Consider the following 19,546-nt stretch of genomic DNA (forward strand, 5'->3'; position numbering starts at 1 on the left):
AATTATGAACATTAGAGACCGCAGAATTTTAAATTCATGTTGAAATGTATAACTGTTTATTTTGGGAATATATGAAACAAATATGTTTGACAACTTTAATTTATTATCATGTAAAGAAAAATAACTATCGAAATTATGCAAAGCCTTTAACATTTTTTTTAATTTTAAGGGCATGGCATTATATATAATATCTGAAAAAAATTAACTCCAAAGAAGATTTGTGTCAATTTTAGATAAGTTAAACATTTCTAACTTTCATTGTTTTACAAATATGTTCAAAACTATGAAAGTAATCCCATGAAAAATCAGTTCAGGTGCATTTATGTTTTCCCCTTCAATCTTGTATGAAATCATCTTTTCTCTGACAACAATAGATGATACATATTTTAAATCCTAGCAAAACTTTTACTTCTATTTTTCACTTCATTTTAGGGAACATTTTTTTAAAAAAACAATGCTAAGCTTTTTGAAACCTAATATATGGTTTTCAATAAAGCATACAATGTACAATTGTATCTGCAAAGTATTATCGTAATAAGTTCAACATGCTTTCATGGTTCCAAGACATTTTTTCTTAAAGGAAATATAACTGATTGATTTATATCCCACTTTTTACACAGGAGTTCAAGACAGCAAAAATCCAGTCCAAAGTTATCCAGGCAACTTCAGTGGTTGAGGATGGACTGGAACTTAGATATCCCTAATCATCCAAAACTTCAACCATTATACCACACTGGCACTTTTAAATGTATAGTTTCTATAATACAACATTACTTTGGCACAGAATAGGAATATATATGACTATAATTTTCATCCCTTTTTACTGTCCTGAAGTAGGAGTGTGACATACAATTGAAGGATGGTACTTTAACTGTAAAAATTATCATTGGTTTTACTGATTAATATAAAATGCTCACAGTCTCTTAATAAAAACATTTTCTTAACTGAGAATAAAGTTAAAATTTTGTAAAATTTTGGTTTCAAACAATATAAAATACATTGTTTGAACTCAATTATCTTGTATTCTCTGAAACGTGAGAGGCATTGACAATATTTAAGAAGGCCTTTACTAAGACAATTGACAATTTGTTACTGATTTAAAACAAAAACAATCTTCAATTTAAACAATATACAAGAGTATCCTATATTTCCCAATAAATGACTTTAGGCTTTAAAGCAATGTTAAATATATTTCTTATGACTAAAAATTCAAATAAGTTCAGCAAAGGAAACCTAAGAAATTTTTAAAAGGTTAGGTCTCTCTGAAGGTTAGCTTAATATGCTAGAGATGGAGTTAGTTTTAACTTTGGTAAGCACTATGAGTGTGCTGACTTAATTATTTATTTTACGTTGCTTCTATACAGTATTTCTTGTAATGCCTTATTATTTAGATAACTATGATTAATTGTGTTTTTAGAAAAAAAGCTAATGGTTAAAAATTTTAATATTTTGTTAAACTAAATCTACAAACTCTAGCATATTTTAATATATAAAAAATTTAACAGAATAACAGTGTTGAAACGTACCTTGGAGATCTTCTAATCCAACCCCTTGCTCAGGCAGGAAACCCTATATCATTTCAGACAAATGGTCTTCTTAAAAGCGACCAAAACTGGATGTAGTATTCCACGTGTGGTCTTACCAAGGCATTATAGAGTGGTATTAACACTTCACATGATCTGGATTCTATCCCTCTGTTACTGCTTAGGACTGTGTTGGCTTTATTTGACAGCTTCAGCACACTGTTGGCTTATATTTAAGTGATTGTCCGCTAGGACTCCAAGATCCCTCTCACAGTTACTACTATTGAGCAAGGCACCACATTTACTGTACCTGTTCATTTTGCTTTTCTTGCCTAAATGTAGAACCTTACTTTTTTCATCATGGATTTTCATTTTGTTAGATAACACCCAATGTTCAAGTCTGTCAAGATCCTTCTGTTTCTTAAGTCTATCTTCTGGAATATTGGTTATTCCTGCCAGCTTAGTGTCATCTGCAAATTTGATGAGTTTCCCATTTATCGCCTCATCTACGTCATTTATGAAGATATTGAAGAATACTGGGCCTAAGATAGAACCTTGGACTACCACTACATACTTCCTTCCATGTAGATGCAATTCCCTTGAAGATTACACGATGAGTGCAGTTAGTTATGAATCCATGTGTGGTGATTGTCTAGCCCACTGTTTTCTATCTTATCAAGTAGTAGGTTGTGGCCTACTTTATCAAATGCCTTACTGAAAGCCAAGTAAATTATATTCATAGCATTTCTCTGGTCTGCTAATTTTATCACTTTGTCAAAGAATGCAGTATGATTTGTCTGGCATGATCTCTTTTTGACAAACCTGTTGGCTTTTGGTTACGATTTTGTTTGCCTCTAGGTTTTTGTAGATTCATTACTTAATTATCTTTATATATGGTTTTGGTTTTTGGTTTTATTAGAATTTGTAGGCCGCCCTTTTCCCTGAGGGGACTCAGGGCGGCTCACATAAAACTGGGAAGGGGGGGATACAAACATCAAGATAGAGACATATAATAAAATGGTAGGCAACATACATTCATCATTCGGGAGGGGTAACTATCCTTATCCCCAGGCCTGACGGGCGAGCCAGTTCTTCAAGGCTATGCGGAAGGCTTGGACGGTGGAGAGGGTACGAATCTCCACAGGGAGCTCGTTCCAAAGGGCCGGGGCTACTGCTGAGAAGGCCCTCCTCCTTGTGGTTGCCAGCCGACACTGGCTGGCCGATGGAATACGGAGGAGGCCTAGTCTATGGGATCTTATTGGTCGCAGGGATGTAATTGGCAGAAGGCGGTCTCTCAAATATCCAGATCCACTGCCATGTAGGGCTTTATGGGTGATTAATAGCACCTTGAAGCCCATCCGGAGATCGACAGGTAGCCAGCGCAGCTCGCGGAGGATAGGTGTTATGCGGGTGAATCGAGGTGCACCCGCGATCACTCGCGCGGCTGCGTTCTGCACTAGCTGAAGTCGCCGGATGCTCTTCAAGGGCAGCCCCATGTAGAGCACATTGCAGTATTCCAGCCTGGAGATCACAAGGGCCCGAGTGACTGTTGTGAGAGCCTCCCGATTCAGGTAGGGTCGCAACTGGCGCACCAGGCGGACCTGGGCGAATGCCCCCCTGGTCACAGCTGTTAGGTGGTGGTCAAATGACAGCTGCGGATCCAGGAGGACTCCCAAGTTGCGAGCCCTCTCTGAGGGGTGTAAAATTTGACCCCCCAGCCTGAGTGATGGAATATTAGTCAAATCTTTGGGAGGAAAACACAACAGCCACTCGGTCTTTTCTGGGTTGAGCACAAGCTTGTTAATCCTCATCCAGTCCATGACGGCCTCAAGACCCCGGCTCATCACATCTACCGCTTCATTGAGTTGGCACGGGGCGGACAGATACAATTGAGTATCGTCCGCATATTGATGGTATCTAATCCCGTGCCTGCGGATGATCTCTCCCAGCGGTTTCATGTAGATGTTGAATAGTAGGGGGGATAAGACCGAACCCTGAGGCACCCCATAATTTAGGGGCCTAGGGGACGATCTCTGCCCCCCCACTAACACCGACTGCGACCTGTCCGAGAGGTAGGAGGAGAACCACCGTAGCACGGTGCCTCCCACTCCCACCTCCCGCAGTCGTCGCAGAAGGATACCATGGTCGATGGTATCGAAAGCCGCTGAGAGGTCGAGGAGGACCAGGATGGAGGGATGTCCTTCATCTCTGGCTCTCCAAATATATCATTGCTTGATCATCTTGAGCAGGAATAGTTGTAAAACACGATTATGCACTTATGGAAGGAACCTTGTTATCTAACTATAAAGCTAACGTACTGAAATTTGTCATTCCTCAGTCCTAGATTTGTGATGCAGTGATCTGTCTGAACAGTATAACAATCTATTTTTTTCTTTGAGTTTTTTCCTTTTATATTTAGAATTAGGTATTACATGCATGCATTTTCTGATTGTTTAGTTTAGTTTGCTCTTTTGCAAAGGATTTTATGTTCATTTTGCTTTATTTTCCTTTTTCTTACATAGTTTGATATAGTCCCTTATGTATTTTTTATATAATCAACTATTTTTTAAAAATATTCTTTTGTACTATATTAATGTAGTTGTCATATATATATGCATGTTAAAAAGTGTTAATTTAATATTAAGAAAAATAATGTTATTAAAATATTTTAATGATGCTTTATAATACTTTAAGAAGATTCAGTAATAATGTACTTAATATTTTTGTCCAGTTTTGTATAAATAATAGTACTTACTAAAAGCAAATCTAATAGAGTGAAGAGGCCTTCTTTTTCAAGAAAATAGTCTTCTAAAATAGTGCAACCCATGACACAGCACCTTAAATAAAAATATTTTCAATGTGTAGGATATACTTTCAATTTAAACTTTATACTGTCAATGAATGATTTTCATTATCAAGCTGCAAATGGAGAATTTCTAATATAATTGATCATATACAAAGTCCAAAATATACAAAAAATATTTTCACATTGTTATGTAATAATGTATTATTAGAAATTGTTGTGGCTGACATTAAACGACTACCGCCTGATTTGACAAATATTTAATCACAAAAAATTAAATTATTTTTAAAAACCTGCATTTGTTACGTAGCACCACTGATTTACCTAATTCAGTCCTATTGACACGAGTATCACTATAATAACAATCTAGAATTTAAGGCAAGAATGCAAAAAGTATGCGGATCAGTAGACATTTTGCTCTGAATGCTACACTCCCATCCCCCACATATTTTCATATGCAGAGCAGTTAATTAGTTTACTTTATAGATTAGCCCTTGGACCATATAAATGTGCAGACACATTGTTACTAAAATCTGATAAAAACAATTTAAAATGGAATTGGATCAAATACAGTTTAAAATGGAATTAGATCAAATACAATTTAAAATGGAATTGGAGTAAAATACAATAATTTTATATATAGATAAATAAAATATGATAAAATTATATTTCTGTATCACCCCTACAATCCACCCAAACAGTCCCAGATATATACAGTAGTAAAAGGGCAGAAATAAAGGAATGGGAGTTGTTGAAATTCAGGTAAACACAGCAGGGCAGAAGCAGGTCCTAGCCTAATGACTGCATTGCTTAAAAATGGAAATTCCAGTCCCAATTAGAGTCATTAAGGAAGGACTACTTGTATTTTCTGATCTGTCTCTTTGCTTCCTGGTGGAGTCTACTAGCCTGCAAAGCTCCCAGCTTCCCCTTTGCTCTCTTCTGCATTTCCTTCCTCATCCCTTCTCAATGAGTTCCATCATTTCAAGTTTTTCCTAAATGCTTATTCCAACTTTCCCCTTGACTATCTCTCATGTCATCCTTAGGTGCTCCCCTGTGTTTTCACTACCCAATTCTTTTACTTCCTTATTTTTCTGCAATGCTCTCCGAAGCTTTCTGTATTGGTTTAAGCTTATGCATGTGTATGTATGCTCTGTACATGTATGAATATAAATGTGAAGAAATGTCTAATATCAACATATGCCCTTTAATGAGTTTCTCCTAAGATCTTGGCTCTGTCTATACTTTCATCTATATTCTCACAGAACTCTTAAAAGCACTCCAGTTTAATACATGAAATTTTTGCCCGGCATTTGAGACTTCCTGGATGCAATGTACATGCTCCACTTGATTTATGGCCAAACTTCCAAAAAGTCAAATTATTAGTATGATTGTTATAAGCTGTATGTTGAAGGATTATTCATTAAGAATAATCTTCATTAAGATTAAATTATATTCATTAAGAATATATTATATTATGAAATAATTATTAAGAATATTAATTAAGAATAATTCATTAAGAGGCTTGCATAAGCGCACCAACGTGCCTTCTGTCCCTGTCCTACTGTCCCCACATATTCATTTCCATTTCCTGTATTCATAATCATGTTTATACTTAAATCTGTTATCTTGTAAATGCTTGATAAAATAAATAAAATAAATAAAGAATCTTCAAAATATTGGCCCTACTTGTACAAAGTCATTGTGTGAATTTAATATTTGCAGTATGGGAGTAAACAGGGAAATTAAAATTGGGGAGACTTTTAAAACAAAGCAAATATCATTCCTAAACTTAACAACACTAAAAGAAAAAAAATAAGTAATTAAATAGCACAACCATTTAAAATTAAACACTTACAGACTAAACTAAAAAAATGCTTTTGATTCATTGTGATCCATTGAATTAATCCTAACCCTAACCCTGTCACCCTTCCATCAAAGATTAAAATTTTTGGAAATTGCTATATTTACCATAAGCAGTCCAGGGCACAGAAAAGAAGACGATTATGACCCAATCCACTATAGAAATTTTTGGCATCTATCTTCAAAAATGAAATAAGTGTATCCACTCCTTCCCATCCAAAGAGCTCCTGTTTAATAGTCAAACTTACATTATTTTGTAAGAATTATAAATAATTATTCCTGTCTTTTCTACTTTGGTTAAACTGGGTCTAAAATATTGTGTCCAGTTGGAACATAATAACCACCTTTCCCATACCCATTAGTAGTTTCTTATAAGAGCTTTGCCCTTTATTGGGCTTGCACAATAGCTATGCAAGCTCAGGAAAATATTCATTTGGGACTTTAAGAGACTTTACAGAGATGACAACAGGATGTGGCCATGTGTCATTCCCTTAACTTAAGAATGTATCTTCCTGAGGCCAGGCAAAGAAATAACTCCTTTAAAGAGCTGCCAATAGGTTTAGAAAGATTACATAATTGGATCCAAAATATTTTTATCTGCTTCTGATTTAAAAACTGTACCCAATGCTGAAGCATTTTCAGAAAAGAGGAACCAAAATGATAAGAAACCTGGAAGATAAAACTCAGGAGAGAAAGATTAGAACTTTGACATATATTTAACCTGGGAAGACTGAAAGGAGATATACCTGCAATATAATAAAGGTAGTCCTCAACTTAACAATAATTGAACCCAAATTTTATGTTGCTAAGCAAGACAATTGTTAATTGAATTTTGCCCCATTTTATTATTTTACTTGTTAACAATAGTTGTTAAGTGAATCACTATTAACTTAATAACAGGATTGTTAAGTAAATGTGGCTTCCTCATTGATTTTGCTTGTCAAAAGGTCACAAATGCTGATCACATGACCCTGGGGACACTGCGACTGTCATAAATACATTTCAGTTATCAAATGGCTGAAATCTGATCATGTGACCATTGTGACACTGCAACCATAATAAGTTGAAAAGCAATAATGAGTCAATTCTTTTATTGTGGTTGTAAGTTGTGGACTACCTGTATCTGAATACCTGTTCGTAGATGAATTAAATTGTTCAGAGTTATTCCAGAAGACAGAATAAGAAACAACGGACTTAACAGAACATTCAAGTGGACATCAGAAAGAATAAGGAACAGAACATTCTGCCTTGGGAAATGGTAGATTCTCTTTGTTGACATTGTTTATAAACAAAGGCTAAATTGCATTTATCAGTGATGTTATAAAAATGTATTTATGCATAGGTATAAGACGACACTAAAGGATTTCCAAGATTCTTTTAAAAATTTTTGTTGAATATTTATATACAGTAATTACATAAATAAAAATAGCTGTACTATATTTTGCAATTTATATGTGGTTGCTCCTGATCTTTACTACTTCATGTTATAATGCAATCCCAAAGCCAAGTTATCTGAAAATCTAATAACATTCAAAGCAACTCAGGAATGCTAGTTTAATATGTTAATACATGGTGACACTATAGAGTAAAATGAATGAATGAATGAATGAATGAATGAATGAATGAATAAATAAATAAATAAATAAATAAATAAATAAATAAATAAAGTAAAAAAACATTGAACAAAGGGTCACTTTTCACTTTCTTATTCATTGGAAATTCACACAATGAACTTTTGAAATCCATGAGGAAATACAAACCTTTCTATGGATATTATTTTCACAAAGTGTTGACAGAATAAGTAAGATATCACTTTGAATTTCCATCACAAGGGCAGAATCTTTATAATTAGTTGTGGTGAATTTTAAAATACCTAGTGGAAAAGAGCAATAAAGATGGTTATGGCTGCTACACTAGAAATTATTATACTAGTAGAATACATTACATAATAATATATTATTTTGCAAATTTAATACATTTCAAACTTATTCATATTGACTTTTAACATATTTAATCCATCCTTACACTCAGATAAAAAAAAGGAAAGCTAGTTGAAGTTGGGGTTCTTATTATGATGCAGCATTTTTATTAGGAGAAACAAAAGACTAAATGGTGATTATCATTTCTTGTCCAATTTATTGGAGAAATCAGTCATGTCACTTAAGAGACAGATGTCAGTCTGATGCCCTTCTTCAATGTTTTTGAACACACAAATGATAACAAGAACAAGGCCCATTAATTCCATACTCTGACTCTCAGAAAAACCATACATCTTTTTGCAATATACATTTTTATCTTTTGCAATATTCTAAATCTTAAACAAAACAGGAGTATAGCATGTTACAAGCCAGAAGCTCCTGAGCAAAGAGCCTATGAACTGCCCACCCTCTAAGACAGATTCCTAAATATAAATATCATTTGTCTGAGGATTCTTATTTTTCAGTAAAGGAAATGAAGGAAGATAATGAAGCTTAAAGTTACAAATCAAAAAAGGATTCCATTGTCGGGAATGGGGAATCCTTGCAGAGGTAGGGACATTTCAGTCAAAATTCTTCATATTGAAGAATACAAATTCTCATTCTCAAAGGTATGAGGCTAGAGAAAGTAATATAATTTAACTGTAAATATTCCTTTGAATGGAATATTATGAAACATGCCAGAGAAGCAATATAATATCATAATCATGCTCTCCACATATGAAAAAATAGCATTCACGGTTTTAGATAAAATATATAAAATATGCTATCATTGCAGAATTAATATTATACCTCTCTAGTTTTACGGTAAATTCATGCTACTAGTGAACTGGCTGCATTCGGTTTTACAGATAAAATAAACAAATAAACAAAACCCCTAGAAGATGCCAGAGGTGCCCTATTTAAGATTACCCTGCTATTAAGTGTCTTGTATATTAGAAAGTACTTACAAAGAAAATGCAGTCAGTTTGAAAAAAATGAGGAAAAACTATATTGCTTTAAAGAATAATAAAACTAAAACTGAGCTTTATTTTTATTCAGACAACTTTAAAGTTAATGAAACAAAATTAATTTCAGATATATGTTACCCAACAGTTGATTAATTGCTCCTTGACCACAAAGGTCAACATTTACAGCATCATCAGCGAGAGATACAACTGGATTCAGGACTCTCAAACAGAAGCGCATCTGTGCAAGTTTGGTGCCACGACCACCTACGCCATGGAAACTATTACCTTGAGTAAAGAAGGGATCTGTAAAGAAATAAAAAATATTCATTTTATTTCAAATTATAGACTATAAAGCTTTTCATATTATCGTGTTTGAAACATTATTGTAAATGTCAGCACTCTACTATATTACTGTAACATAGATATTTCCCAAATATCTAATTATATAATTTTAAAGTTTTATTGAACATATAATCCTCATAGAAAAAGGAAGATAAAATCATGGCTCTTTAATATTCTGGCTGCACATTCATGGCTGTATATTTGGGCTTCAATCTCCAAAGCTACATGGTGGCAGAGAACATGCAGAAATTTCTTGCTACTTATATAAGAATTTTTAAAAAAATATATTTTGTTCCCAGAGAATGTTGCTGTGTATTTCACTTAACAGTAGTAAATTAATATAGTAAAAGTTTTTCATTTTAAAATTTCTTATACAGTAATCCTCTATTTGCAATCATAATTGAACCCAAAATTTCCACTGCTAAGTGGACAGCTGTTAAATGAGATTTTGCACCCTTTTATGTCCTTTCTTGCCATGGTTATTCAGTGAATCATGGCAGTTGCTAAGTTAGCTCATGATAGTTAAGTGAATATTGCTTCTCCATTGACTTGCTTTTCAAAAGACACAAAAGCTGAGCACATGACCAAGGACACTTCAGCTGCTCATAAATACATGCTAGTTGCCAAGTGCCCAAATTCTGATCATGTGATCATGGGCATGCTGCAACAGTCATATGACATGTCTTACTCACAAGTATAGAGAGAAAATCAAGCAGGATAAAACTGGTACATATAGTTCTTAACCTAAAAGCAAATTTAGCTCTATATCAAAAATCACAGCATTTCATTAGCAAAAGCACCTAGACTTACATACCATTTCATAATGGTTAACAGCCCTCTATAAGCAGTTTAAAGAATCAGCATATGGTCCCCAACAATCTAGGTACTCATTTTACTGACCTCGGAAGGATGGAAGAGTGATTTAACCTTGAGTCGGTGAGAATCGAACTATCCAGAGTGAGCAGTACGCTAGTCTGCAATACTGCATTCTATTCACCATGGCTAAAAATTATCTTGCCTTATTGACTCACCATTGCTCACACACCATTTCAGAAACTCCAGCAGCTGTTCATTTCCCTTGCACAGCATATAGTCTTCTATCAATAAGGGAGCCATTGTTGCTAATGTAGCAATGCCAAGAAGCTGTAACTCTTCATACTGTGCTGCAGACATATCAAGTGCTCTTCCCTTTTCGTTTGGTTTTAAATAATTAAACAAAGCCAGTATAACGTTACCTTCATGCAATAGCTAAACAAGGAAAGGAGATAAAATATAATTTGAAAAGAAATCATTTCAATAGTAAACGGATAACAATATACTTTTAATTTTCTCATGTTAGTACATGCAGAAAGCATTTTTAAAGTTACGTTTTGCATAAAATTTGAAACGTGATGCTCCTTGTATACAAGGGTGAGATGCTGCCAGTGTTATTGCAGGTTCACTTCGCTCATACACCTGCCACACTTTGTTTGCGTATGCGCAGTTGCCCGTTAATTATGTGCATGTGCAGAACATTATAAAATTAGCAAAAAACATGCTGGCAATGGCATGTGTGCCGGGAACCAGTTTGGGAGTGTGGCCAGCTGGCCATCCCTACCGGTTCAGCAACCCAGTCCCAATGTCCACTACAGGTTCACCCAAACCGGTGCAAACAAGTAGCAAGCCACCTCGCTGCATACTATTAATTTGCCACTTTTGATAAATGTTGCAACGAATGTAGAAAAGGAGTAAAATTTATATCTGCTGATACCAGTCATTTGCAACCACAACCACGTCATTCTCATTCTCTCCCCTTCCTCCAAATACACACAATAAGTACTTTTGTTATATTCCTCTGATTATTTTCTTTGGGAAGTGGGTATGCAAGATACAATCTATTTAAAATTGTTATTTTATATTTTGTACTTGACAACTTCTATGAATTTATACAATTATTGGGCTGTTAATTTCTCTCTGAATATACAAAAGTTATTTTAGAACAACATTCTTCTGAGGGAGGGGAAATATTTGCCTATGTATTGACATAACTGGCATGAAGCTTTTTGGTGCTAGTAGCTGAACGTTTAGCAGTATTGTCAATTTCAACATAAACGTACATTTACAGATGTATTAATATAACTCTCTTAAAACATGTAGTATTAAAAGTCTTGAGTAATTATGATTGATTTCAATTATTTTATGACCTACCTGAACAGAACACAAATCTTTTGCTAGTACAGTAAGCATGTTAAGCAGCAGCTTTTTCAGCTCAAAGTCTTCATAACAGGAAGTAAGCTTAAGACCTTTTACCAAAGGACTCTGAGTTTTCACTGTGAATGAAATTAAACACATTTTATCAATAAAAATCCATGGTTCACATTTACATGATAAAGCATTAATGGTTAAAATACTTACTTTCATCAAAAGTAGCATATAGTATTAATTGCTTGGTAAATCCAGTTTCCTAAACACACATACACATAAAGTTAAGACATGTACAAAGCTGTTGTATTTATATTTGTGCTATTTTTAAATTTATAATAGACTAAAGCACATGGAAATATTTTAAACAGTGGATGGATGGATAGAAATTACTTTTTAGAAAATATGAAATGGCATTTGTAAATCAATGTAGCTCTTCACAAACATTTGAAATGGATGAATTTAGGATTATTTTTTGTTCAGGTCTTAAAAAGTAACAGAATTATTAATTTTAGTGCTATGGCAAAAGGCAGAGCTCTGGGATAAGAAAAGGAGTAGGTCCAATTCTGAAGATGAAATATAATTTCCCAAATTATTTATAAATGGCTAATGTCTCAATAAAGTTAATTTTATATACAGAACTAATTAGAAAACAAACCAAAACCAGGCATTTTATTGCTCTCAGTTGGAAAGGTAGACTTACAATATAGCCTTTTTATAATCAATGAGGAATGGACCACCTATTAAAAAGTTAGATCCTGATCAAAATACTTATATTAGGCCAGAAGATATAATCTTGCAGCCAGAGCTTGTCCAAGGCAAAATGTGACAATATAAAATTACAGCTGAATAACAAAGAAATGAAAGAAATATAGAAGTAGTAATCTCTAGTTCATAAGTAACTGAAAAGTAAAACTGATGCAGGTTCAGGCTTTTATTATTCATACCTTCTTAGCATTGTTTTACACCAAATTTACCTCTTCTTTGTCAGATGAATAACAGGTACTTCACAATAGTATCAATTATATTAATATGCAAACTAATGAACAATAGCAGAAATATGGGCACTTTGATGATACAGGAAACAATATTTTTAATACAGGATAAAAGTAAAATGTAAATGCACATACACACATAAATGCACACAAAAGAAAAAAAGAAAAACATGATATTTGATCCAGTGATATTTTACAAAGTTATTAGGTGTAAAATTTAAATCTCATTTTAAGATAAGAGAAAAAGTCAAGATATAAGATTATCATCTCTTCTACAAATTTTTCAGTGTTAATTATATTTTCATATGAGTTAATTTCTTATCTTCCATGTCACAACTTCTGAAACCTCATTTCAGAATTTATTATCATTTAATAAACCTTTTTTTATAAAGAAAGACCATATAATGCCTGCCATATTTAACTGCTATCACTGAAAACATAATTATATGTTTTTCTCTATAGTATAAAATTCCAAGGCAAGAAATAATTATTTAGAAAAAGATAAATGTGTTTTAAGGAAGAAAGGGCTGTGGCTATACTAAAAAAGCTGGCACTATGATATTAACAGAATATGTAACTAATTTTCATTTTTAATTTGCCAAAATTCAAAATCAAGTATACATACAATCATTGGAGCTCCTGGGTTCTGAGCAACAAGGGTAGCTATCACCAAAATGTCATTTCTTAACTGACGATCATAATGGCGGAAACCGTGTATAAGTAAATTTGTAAATGCGTCCTTCAGAGCCCTACGTAAAACAATACAATTCTATATTTTAATACCTATGCTTTTTCTAATTGAAACATAATATCATTCCTAGATACTAAACAGTACTTAGTAGTCCTCACTTAAAAACATTTATTCAGTGACTGTTCATGTTTTAGACAGCGTTAAACGAATGGTAGGTTCTCCAACTTACAGTCCCTGTTCCTCTAAATTACAGTCACTGCAGCATCTCCATGTCATGTTTTTTATATTTTTGTTCTTGGTTTAATATACACCAAACCAATAAATGTTATATAGAAAAGGTTTAGAAGGAAGAAAGTACTTAGTCCATAATCTATTGATTTTAATTTATTTTATATCAATAAATAATTCAAATAGAATGGAACATTAGTAAAAAAAAATGCTTGTTCTACTTTTCTTTTTAATGCATATGAGAAATAGAAGATAAAAATGCCAGCTTCTAATGTATAAACTAGCATGTAAAAACTAGGTTTATATAAAGTATTTTAAATAGGCTTAACTGTACACATTCCAAGTTACTGAGTTGTTCAATAATTTGTTCCTTAGAGGTTTTTTCTAATAAATTCCAAAGGATTTCTGAGGAACGGAATAATAATTGCCCAGAGGGATCAACGTCATTCAGATGAGAACATAATATTCTTGGTGCTTCAGCTTTCATCATAAGTTTACAATTTGCTTCTGAAAAAGAAATGGTTGATAATTAGCTCCCTTTGAATTGCCAGCATTTTACTGAAAAAGAAACTAAAATAGATAAGGATTAGCTACAATATTTTTAAAATATAAATCATACTAACCAGAAATAGAAAGATGTTGCAAAGTTTTAATGAACCATAATTTCTCAGAAAGTTGGTTTTCAACAAGTGTTAGTGATAAAACCATAGTCTCTGCTAAACCTCCTAATTCTACAATCTGCTTTTTATAATTTGCACTTGTAGGTTGATAACCTGTATTAAGAAAAATTGGAACAAGTCAAATTACTTTAACGCAACAAAATACTTGTATTTATTCATTAGATTTATAGCATGCTGTCCTCCAAGAATTCATGGTAAATGAATTTCCATGTCTGAGAATGGCATTAACTACAAGTAGTCCTCAGATTATGACCACAATTGAGCCCAAAATTTATGTTGCTAAGTGAAACATTTGTAAGTGAGTTTTGCCCCACTTTACAATTCTTCTTGCCACAGCAGTTAAGTGAATTATTGCAGTTGTTAAGTTGGTAGCATTGTTGTTACAATTAATTTCCCATTGACTTTGCTTGTCAGAAGGTCACAAAAGCTGATCAAATGACTCCAGAATATTGTAACTATTATGAACCAATTGTTAAACATGCGAATTTTGATCATGTGACATGGGGATCCTGCAAAGGTTGTAAGTGTGGAAAACAGTGCTAAGTCACTTTTTAAAGTGCTGTTATAACCTTAAATGATTACTACTGTATTTTTCGGAGTATAAGAGGTACACTTTTCCCTCAAAAAAGAGGGTGAAAATCTGGGTGCTCCTTATATACTGAATACAGCATTTTTGGATTACCGAAAGCTGCCCTCTTTGCAAAAATGGATGTGCAGAAAGTTTGGGAAGCTTGCAAAGTGCTCCTGAGGACTTGGGAGGGCAAAAAAGAGCAAAAAACAGGCAATTTTTGCTCCCCGCAGCCCCCAGGAGCACTCTACAAGCCTCCCAAAGCCTCTGTATGCCCCCCCTTTTTTTGGCAAAAAACAAGGCGTGCAGAAAGTTTGGGAGGCCTGCAGAGTGCAAAAACTTTTTTTTTTTTAAACCTCTTCAAAATCATGGTGCGTCTTATACTCTGGTATGTTTTATAGTCTGAAAAATATGGTAGATGGATTGTTGTAAGTCAAAGACTACTTATAGTTTAACACCTTAACTACCACACTGCACTCCCAAGCAGTTTATCTAGAATTGATAAATATTATCAGAATAAACAAATGTGTATTAATTAAAGTCAGGCTATTATTTCTGATTGTATTACTAGTTTGATTAAACATGAAGTAATATATTAAGCTTGTTTATTCCTTACAGAATAAAGGATAATAATGGAGATACATGCAAACACAGTGCTGAAAATAAACTATGGTTAACACATATTCCTATACACCTTTGATTCATTAATAGATGTTAGGCTTTTCAGATAGAGGAAATTGGCACCACATGAATTGCTGGAACTCTATTTTATTATTAAAAGATATAACAGAAATTGAAAATCTCTCTCATTCCTCTTACACAAAAGAGAGTTAAGGCAAGGCAATCTTATTATGTCTTATTCCTTTCTCCCTTTCAGGGCTAAGCCGACATTTATGGAACAGTTATTAAATTTCTTCATAGATACCATATTCCATGATCTGTTAGATTAGCACTAAATATGGAATTATGCTTCTATGCTACTCAGAACTTTTTATATTAAAAGAGGAAAACTAAATTTGAATTTGTGGTGGAATTTCAGTTTATTCCAGACACCTATACCACAAAATGATTAAATTATATGGAATCCAATCTACGAAAAATTGCTCACTAGTAGTACTTTTCTACATATCTCTGTATTTAAACCCCAAAAGAGGGCATAGCACTACTGCAACAATGTAGTGCTATATGCAAATAATGTGCATATAATTGTTTTCTATGCAGAAATGGTAACCATAGGACAAACCTTATAATTAAGGTTAAGCAACATGATAATTACCAGTAATTATTTCATATTATAACAATAATGAAAAATATTAGTGATTCTAGAGATCAGGGGGCTGCCATCTTGTAGATGACCTGCATATTTGCATAAAAATAAAATTATGAATATTTATGTCTATTCAATGCATCAATGTTGGAAATACATGAATTTTCAATGGGACTGATCTATTATATTTAAAATACACACAACTTCTTTAGAAATAATTAAATTTAACAAGATATGATAAAAATAAGTAGTCTAGTAAAGTAAAACTAAATGTATTACTTTAATAAACAAAAGTAACAAATGTGTTTGTGATTTAATTCACATTTTTACTCAAAATAAGCATTTCTCCATAGCAAAGAAACAGTGGTTCCTTCCTTTTTCTTGTGTAAATGTGTTTTACTTTCCATTTTCATTTCGTACAGTCACATATATACTGTGCATAACCGGGGCCATATAACATTACACAATACACAGCCATTCCTCTTGTCAACAATAACCCCCAAAATACAAACCCAATGTACCACTTCGACCCTCCATACACCCTTTCTTTCGCCCCCCTCCAACTTTCCTTCTTCCCTCCAACATTCCCCTCTACCCTACTTCCCCCCTCCCCCTCTATCACTCCTCTCTCCCAATACACTCCCTCCTTTCCTTCTCACCCTCCCTCCAATCCTCTCTCCCACCCTCTCTACCCCTCTTTCTTCTTTCCCTCTACTCCTTCCTTCAGTGTATTTCTACTATCTATCAATATATTCAGCTTGTCCTATTTTTACACTAGAATTAAAGAGCAACAGTATACAAGTGGAATCGTGTTACTTTAAAATCTAGCACATATTATATTTCCCCCTCCCCCCCTAAGACCCCACCTCCCTTCCCCCCCCGACTTCCCAGAGCCCGTACACGGTGTAGCTTTTTAACAAACACAGTCTAAAATATATTAAAACAAAGGAAATTAAAAAAAAAAGTCAATAAGATCTCTGCGTTGAACTTAGCTTCTTGCTGTTGCACAAACTTTAAGCAGTTTAAATTATTCCTAATCTTAAGCATAGGCTATCTGGAATTTCTTAGTCCCATATTTGTTTTGTGTATAGTCAATCCATTTTTTCCAGTCTCGTTTATATCTCTCATTTGAGTGGTCTTTAAGATATGCCAATATTTTAGCCATCTCGGCTAGGTTCCTTCCTTTTTCTTCATCGTACTTCTAGTATAGTATCTTGTGTGACATTTCATTCAGACATCTAAGGCATAATGGTTGAAATATATTTGTAAAGATAAATATTTCCCTTGACAGCAATCCAGCACAGACAAGGTGGTGGCAGCAATCCAGCACAGACTAACCTTGGCAGCAATCCAGCCTGCCAAGCTAGCCATGTATTAGTGAATACAATGACTCCTATAAAAGGGCGTATGCGCAATTATTCCTTTTATAGTCTTGAGAGGAGCCTAATTACCACCGGTTGAGTGCAATTATCTCCTGTAACTGCGCAACTGTTCCTTACGCCTATTAGCTCTCTGGTGTCGTGCATCCAGGACCATCCAACTCCCTTGGCTCTTCCCCACTGCTCCAATGCATGACATCACGATCACACTCCCTTGTCTCCTCCCCACTGCTCCAAGGCTCAGGCGCCTCCTGGTGGCCAACCAGCCTCTCTGCACCCTGCTCAGAGTCGAAACTCTGTCCAGGGTCCTCCACATCCTCCAGAGCCGACTCATAGGGCCCCTCGCTGTCGGAGTCTGGTGGCAGCTCCAACGGCTCCTGCTGGGCCACAACAGTCAACCATGTAAGATTTCATATGAAATATCTGTATTCTACATGATGTTACAGTTTTCCTCAACCAACTTGTTGCTCTCTCATTTACTATATAGATAGACTGTTCATATTTTTAACATCGTGGTAAACTAATTTTATTAAATATATCAAAATATAAAATAACTTACCTTCAAATTCTTTTACTGATGGCTCAGCATGGTAAAAGCTAATAATGCATTTACATATTTGTATTCTTATTTGGGAACATGGAACTCTGACCAAGTGACCTGAAACAACAGGCAAACTATAATACACTTTTATGACATTCTGATGCATGAGTTTTATTCATTTATTTATATATGAACATTATATGCATTTCTTCTTGGTATTTAGTTACAATGCTCTTTGTTTCAAGAGCTAAGGAGAAATAAACTATCCCACTATATCAGTGAGGGTGAACCTTTTCATCACCAAGTGCTAAAAAGAGAGTGTGCGTGCACTCGTTGGGGATGTGTCCCAGAAGAGAAGCTGCCAAATGGGCATGCACATGGCAAATGGACTTCCAGTTTTCGGCATGTGCATATGCACCAGCCAGCTTGTTGTTCTGGTTACTCGCGTGCATGTGTGTGTGACGATCAGCTGGCTGGTGCGCATGCACACAACAGAAACTGGTTTCCAGCACATGCAAAAAACAGCTGATTGTCATGTGTGCATGCACCCCAGAATCCCAGAAGAGGAACGGACAATACTGCGCATGCCAGCCAACATGGCTCTGCCATGTTCCAGCATTTTTTGTCAATTTCTACCAAAAGGCATAATTCAGAATGGGTTTGTATTAAAAGCACTGCATTTGTTTAATGAATATGGATTTTCTTAACATTGCAATTATTCACTCACGAACACTGCAAAAAAAAGCAAATAATTGGGTCCAATCACCCCGATGAATGAATTGAATTGAATTCAATTGAATAGGTTTATTTATAGGCCGCCCTTTTCCCTGAGGGGACTCAGGGCGGCTAACAACTCGTAGGAAGGGGGATACAGACAATAACATATAACATTACATATAATTAAAAAGTAAACAACATTCATCCAACATTCGGGTGGCGGCAGATCAATCTCTACCCCCAGGCCTGGCAGGATAGCCAGTTCTTGAGGGCTGCGCGGAAGGTCTGAAGGGTGGTGAGGGGACGGATCCCCACGGGGAGCTCGTTCCAGAGGGTCGGAGCTACCACTGAAAAGGCTCTCCTCCGCGTAGTGGCCAGCCAGCACTGGCTGGCAGATGGCACTCGGAGGAGGCCTAATCTATGAGATCTAATCGGTCTCAAGGAGGTAATCGGCAGGAGGCGGTCTCCCAAGTACCCAAGTAATGAAGTTACAAATGAATGAGTTACAACCATTTCAAATGGTGGTCCTCAGTTGAGGTGAAGTTATATAAGGAAGGTATGTCTACATCTAATATTACCCAATTGTGCAATTGATTCTTGAACTTCTTTAGCATACTTTTCTTCATCAGATAACTTCTTTTTGTAAAATGGTAATCTGCAGAATTAAATGTATCAATTATTAGAGATGCATTTTAAAAAGCATGAGAGAAATAATGATAAATACTTGAATAATAATGACTACAATTTTCATGAAAAAATAAAAAAAATGGAAATTAAGTCTAGCAACAAAGCCATTGTAATCTGGTGTACAAAAGGTATGCCACAAAAGACCACAACATAAAAGG

At 34.7% G+C, this 19,546-nt stretch overlaps 1 protein-coding gene across 2 annotated transcripts in view; it reads right to left on the bottom strand.

Annotated features, from left to right (window-relative positions):
* CFAP69 (cilia and flagella associated protein 69) overlaps positions 1-19,546 on the bottom strand; it is a 52,202-nt gene that overhangs the window by 21,295 nt on the left and 11,361 nt on the right. For both annotated transcript variants that reach the window (XM_014073350.2, XM_087712630.1), the window contains exons 5-16: positions 19,280-19,356; positions 18,003-18,101; positions 14,173-14,322; positions 13,879-14,056; positions 13,256-13,379; positions 11,849-11,897; positions 11,642-11,763; positions 10,486-10,702; positions 9,251-9,415; positions 7,947-8,059; positions 6,295-6,413; positions 4,279-4,360 (exon numbers count right to left, since the gene is read on the bottom strand). In XM_014073350.2, the coding sequence (XP_013928825.2) occupies positions 4,279-4,360; positions 6,295-6,413; positions 7,947-8,059; positions 9,251-9,415; positions 10,486-10,702; positions 11,642-11,763; positions 11,849-11,897; positions 13,256-13,379; positions 13,879-14,056; positions 14,173-14,322; positions 18,003-18,101; positions 19,280-19,356 (1,495 nt within the window). The remainder of the gene's footprint in view (positions 1-4,278; positions 4,361-6,294; positions 6,414-7,946; positions 8,060-9,250; positions 9,416-10,485; positions 10,703-11,641; positions 11,764-11,848; positions 11,898-13,255; positions 13,380-13,878; positions 14,057-14,172; positions 14,323-18,002; positions 18,102-19,279; positions 19,357-19,546) is intronic.

The sequence above is a fragment of the Thamnophis sirtalis genome, unplaced genomic scaffold (genome assembly GCF_051295495.1).
Source record: "Thamnophis sirtalis isolate CommonGarterSnake01/CBP01778 unplaced genomic scaffold, rThaSir2_p1.2 scaffold_4, whole genome shotgun sequence".
In the NCBI taxonomy this organism is placed as follows: domain Eukaryota; kingdom Metazoa; phylum Chordata; class Lepidosauria; order Squamata; family Natricidae; genus Thamnophis; species Thamnophis sirtalis.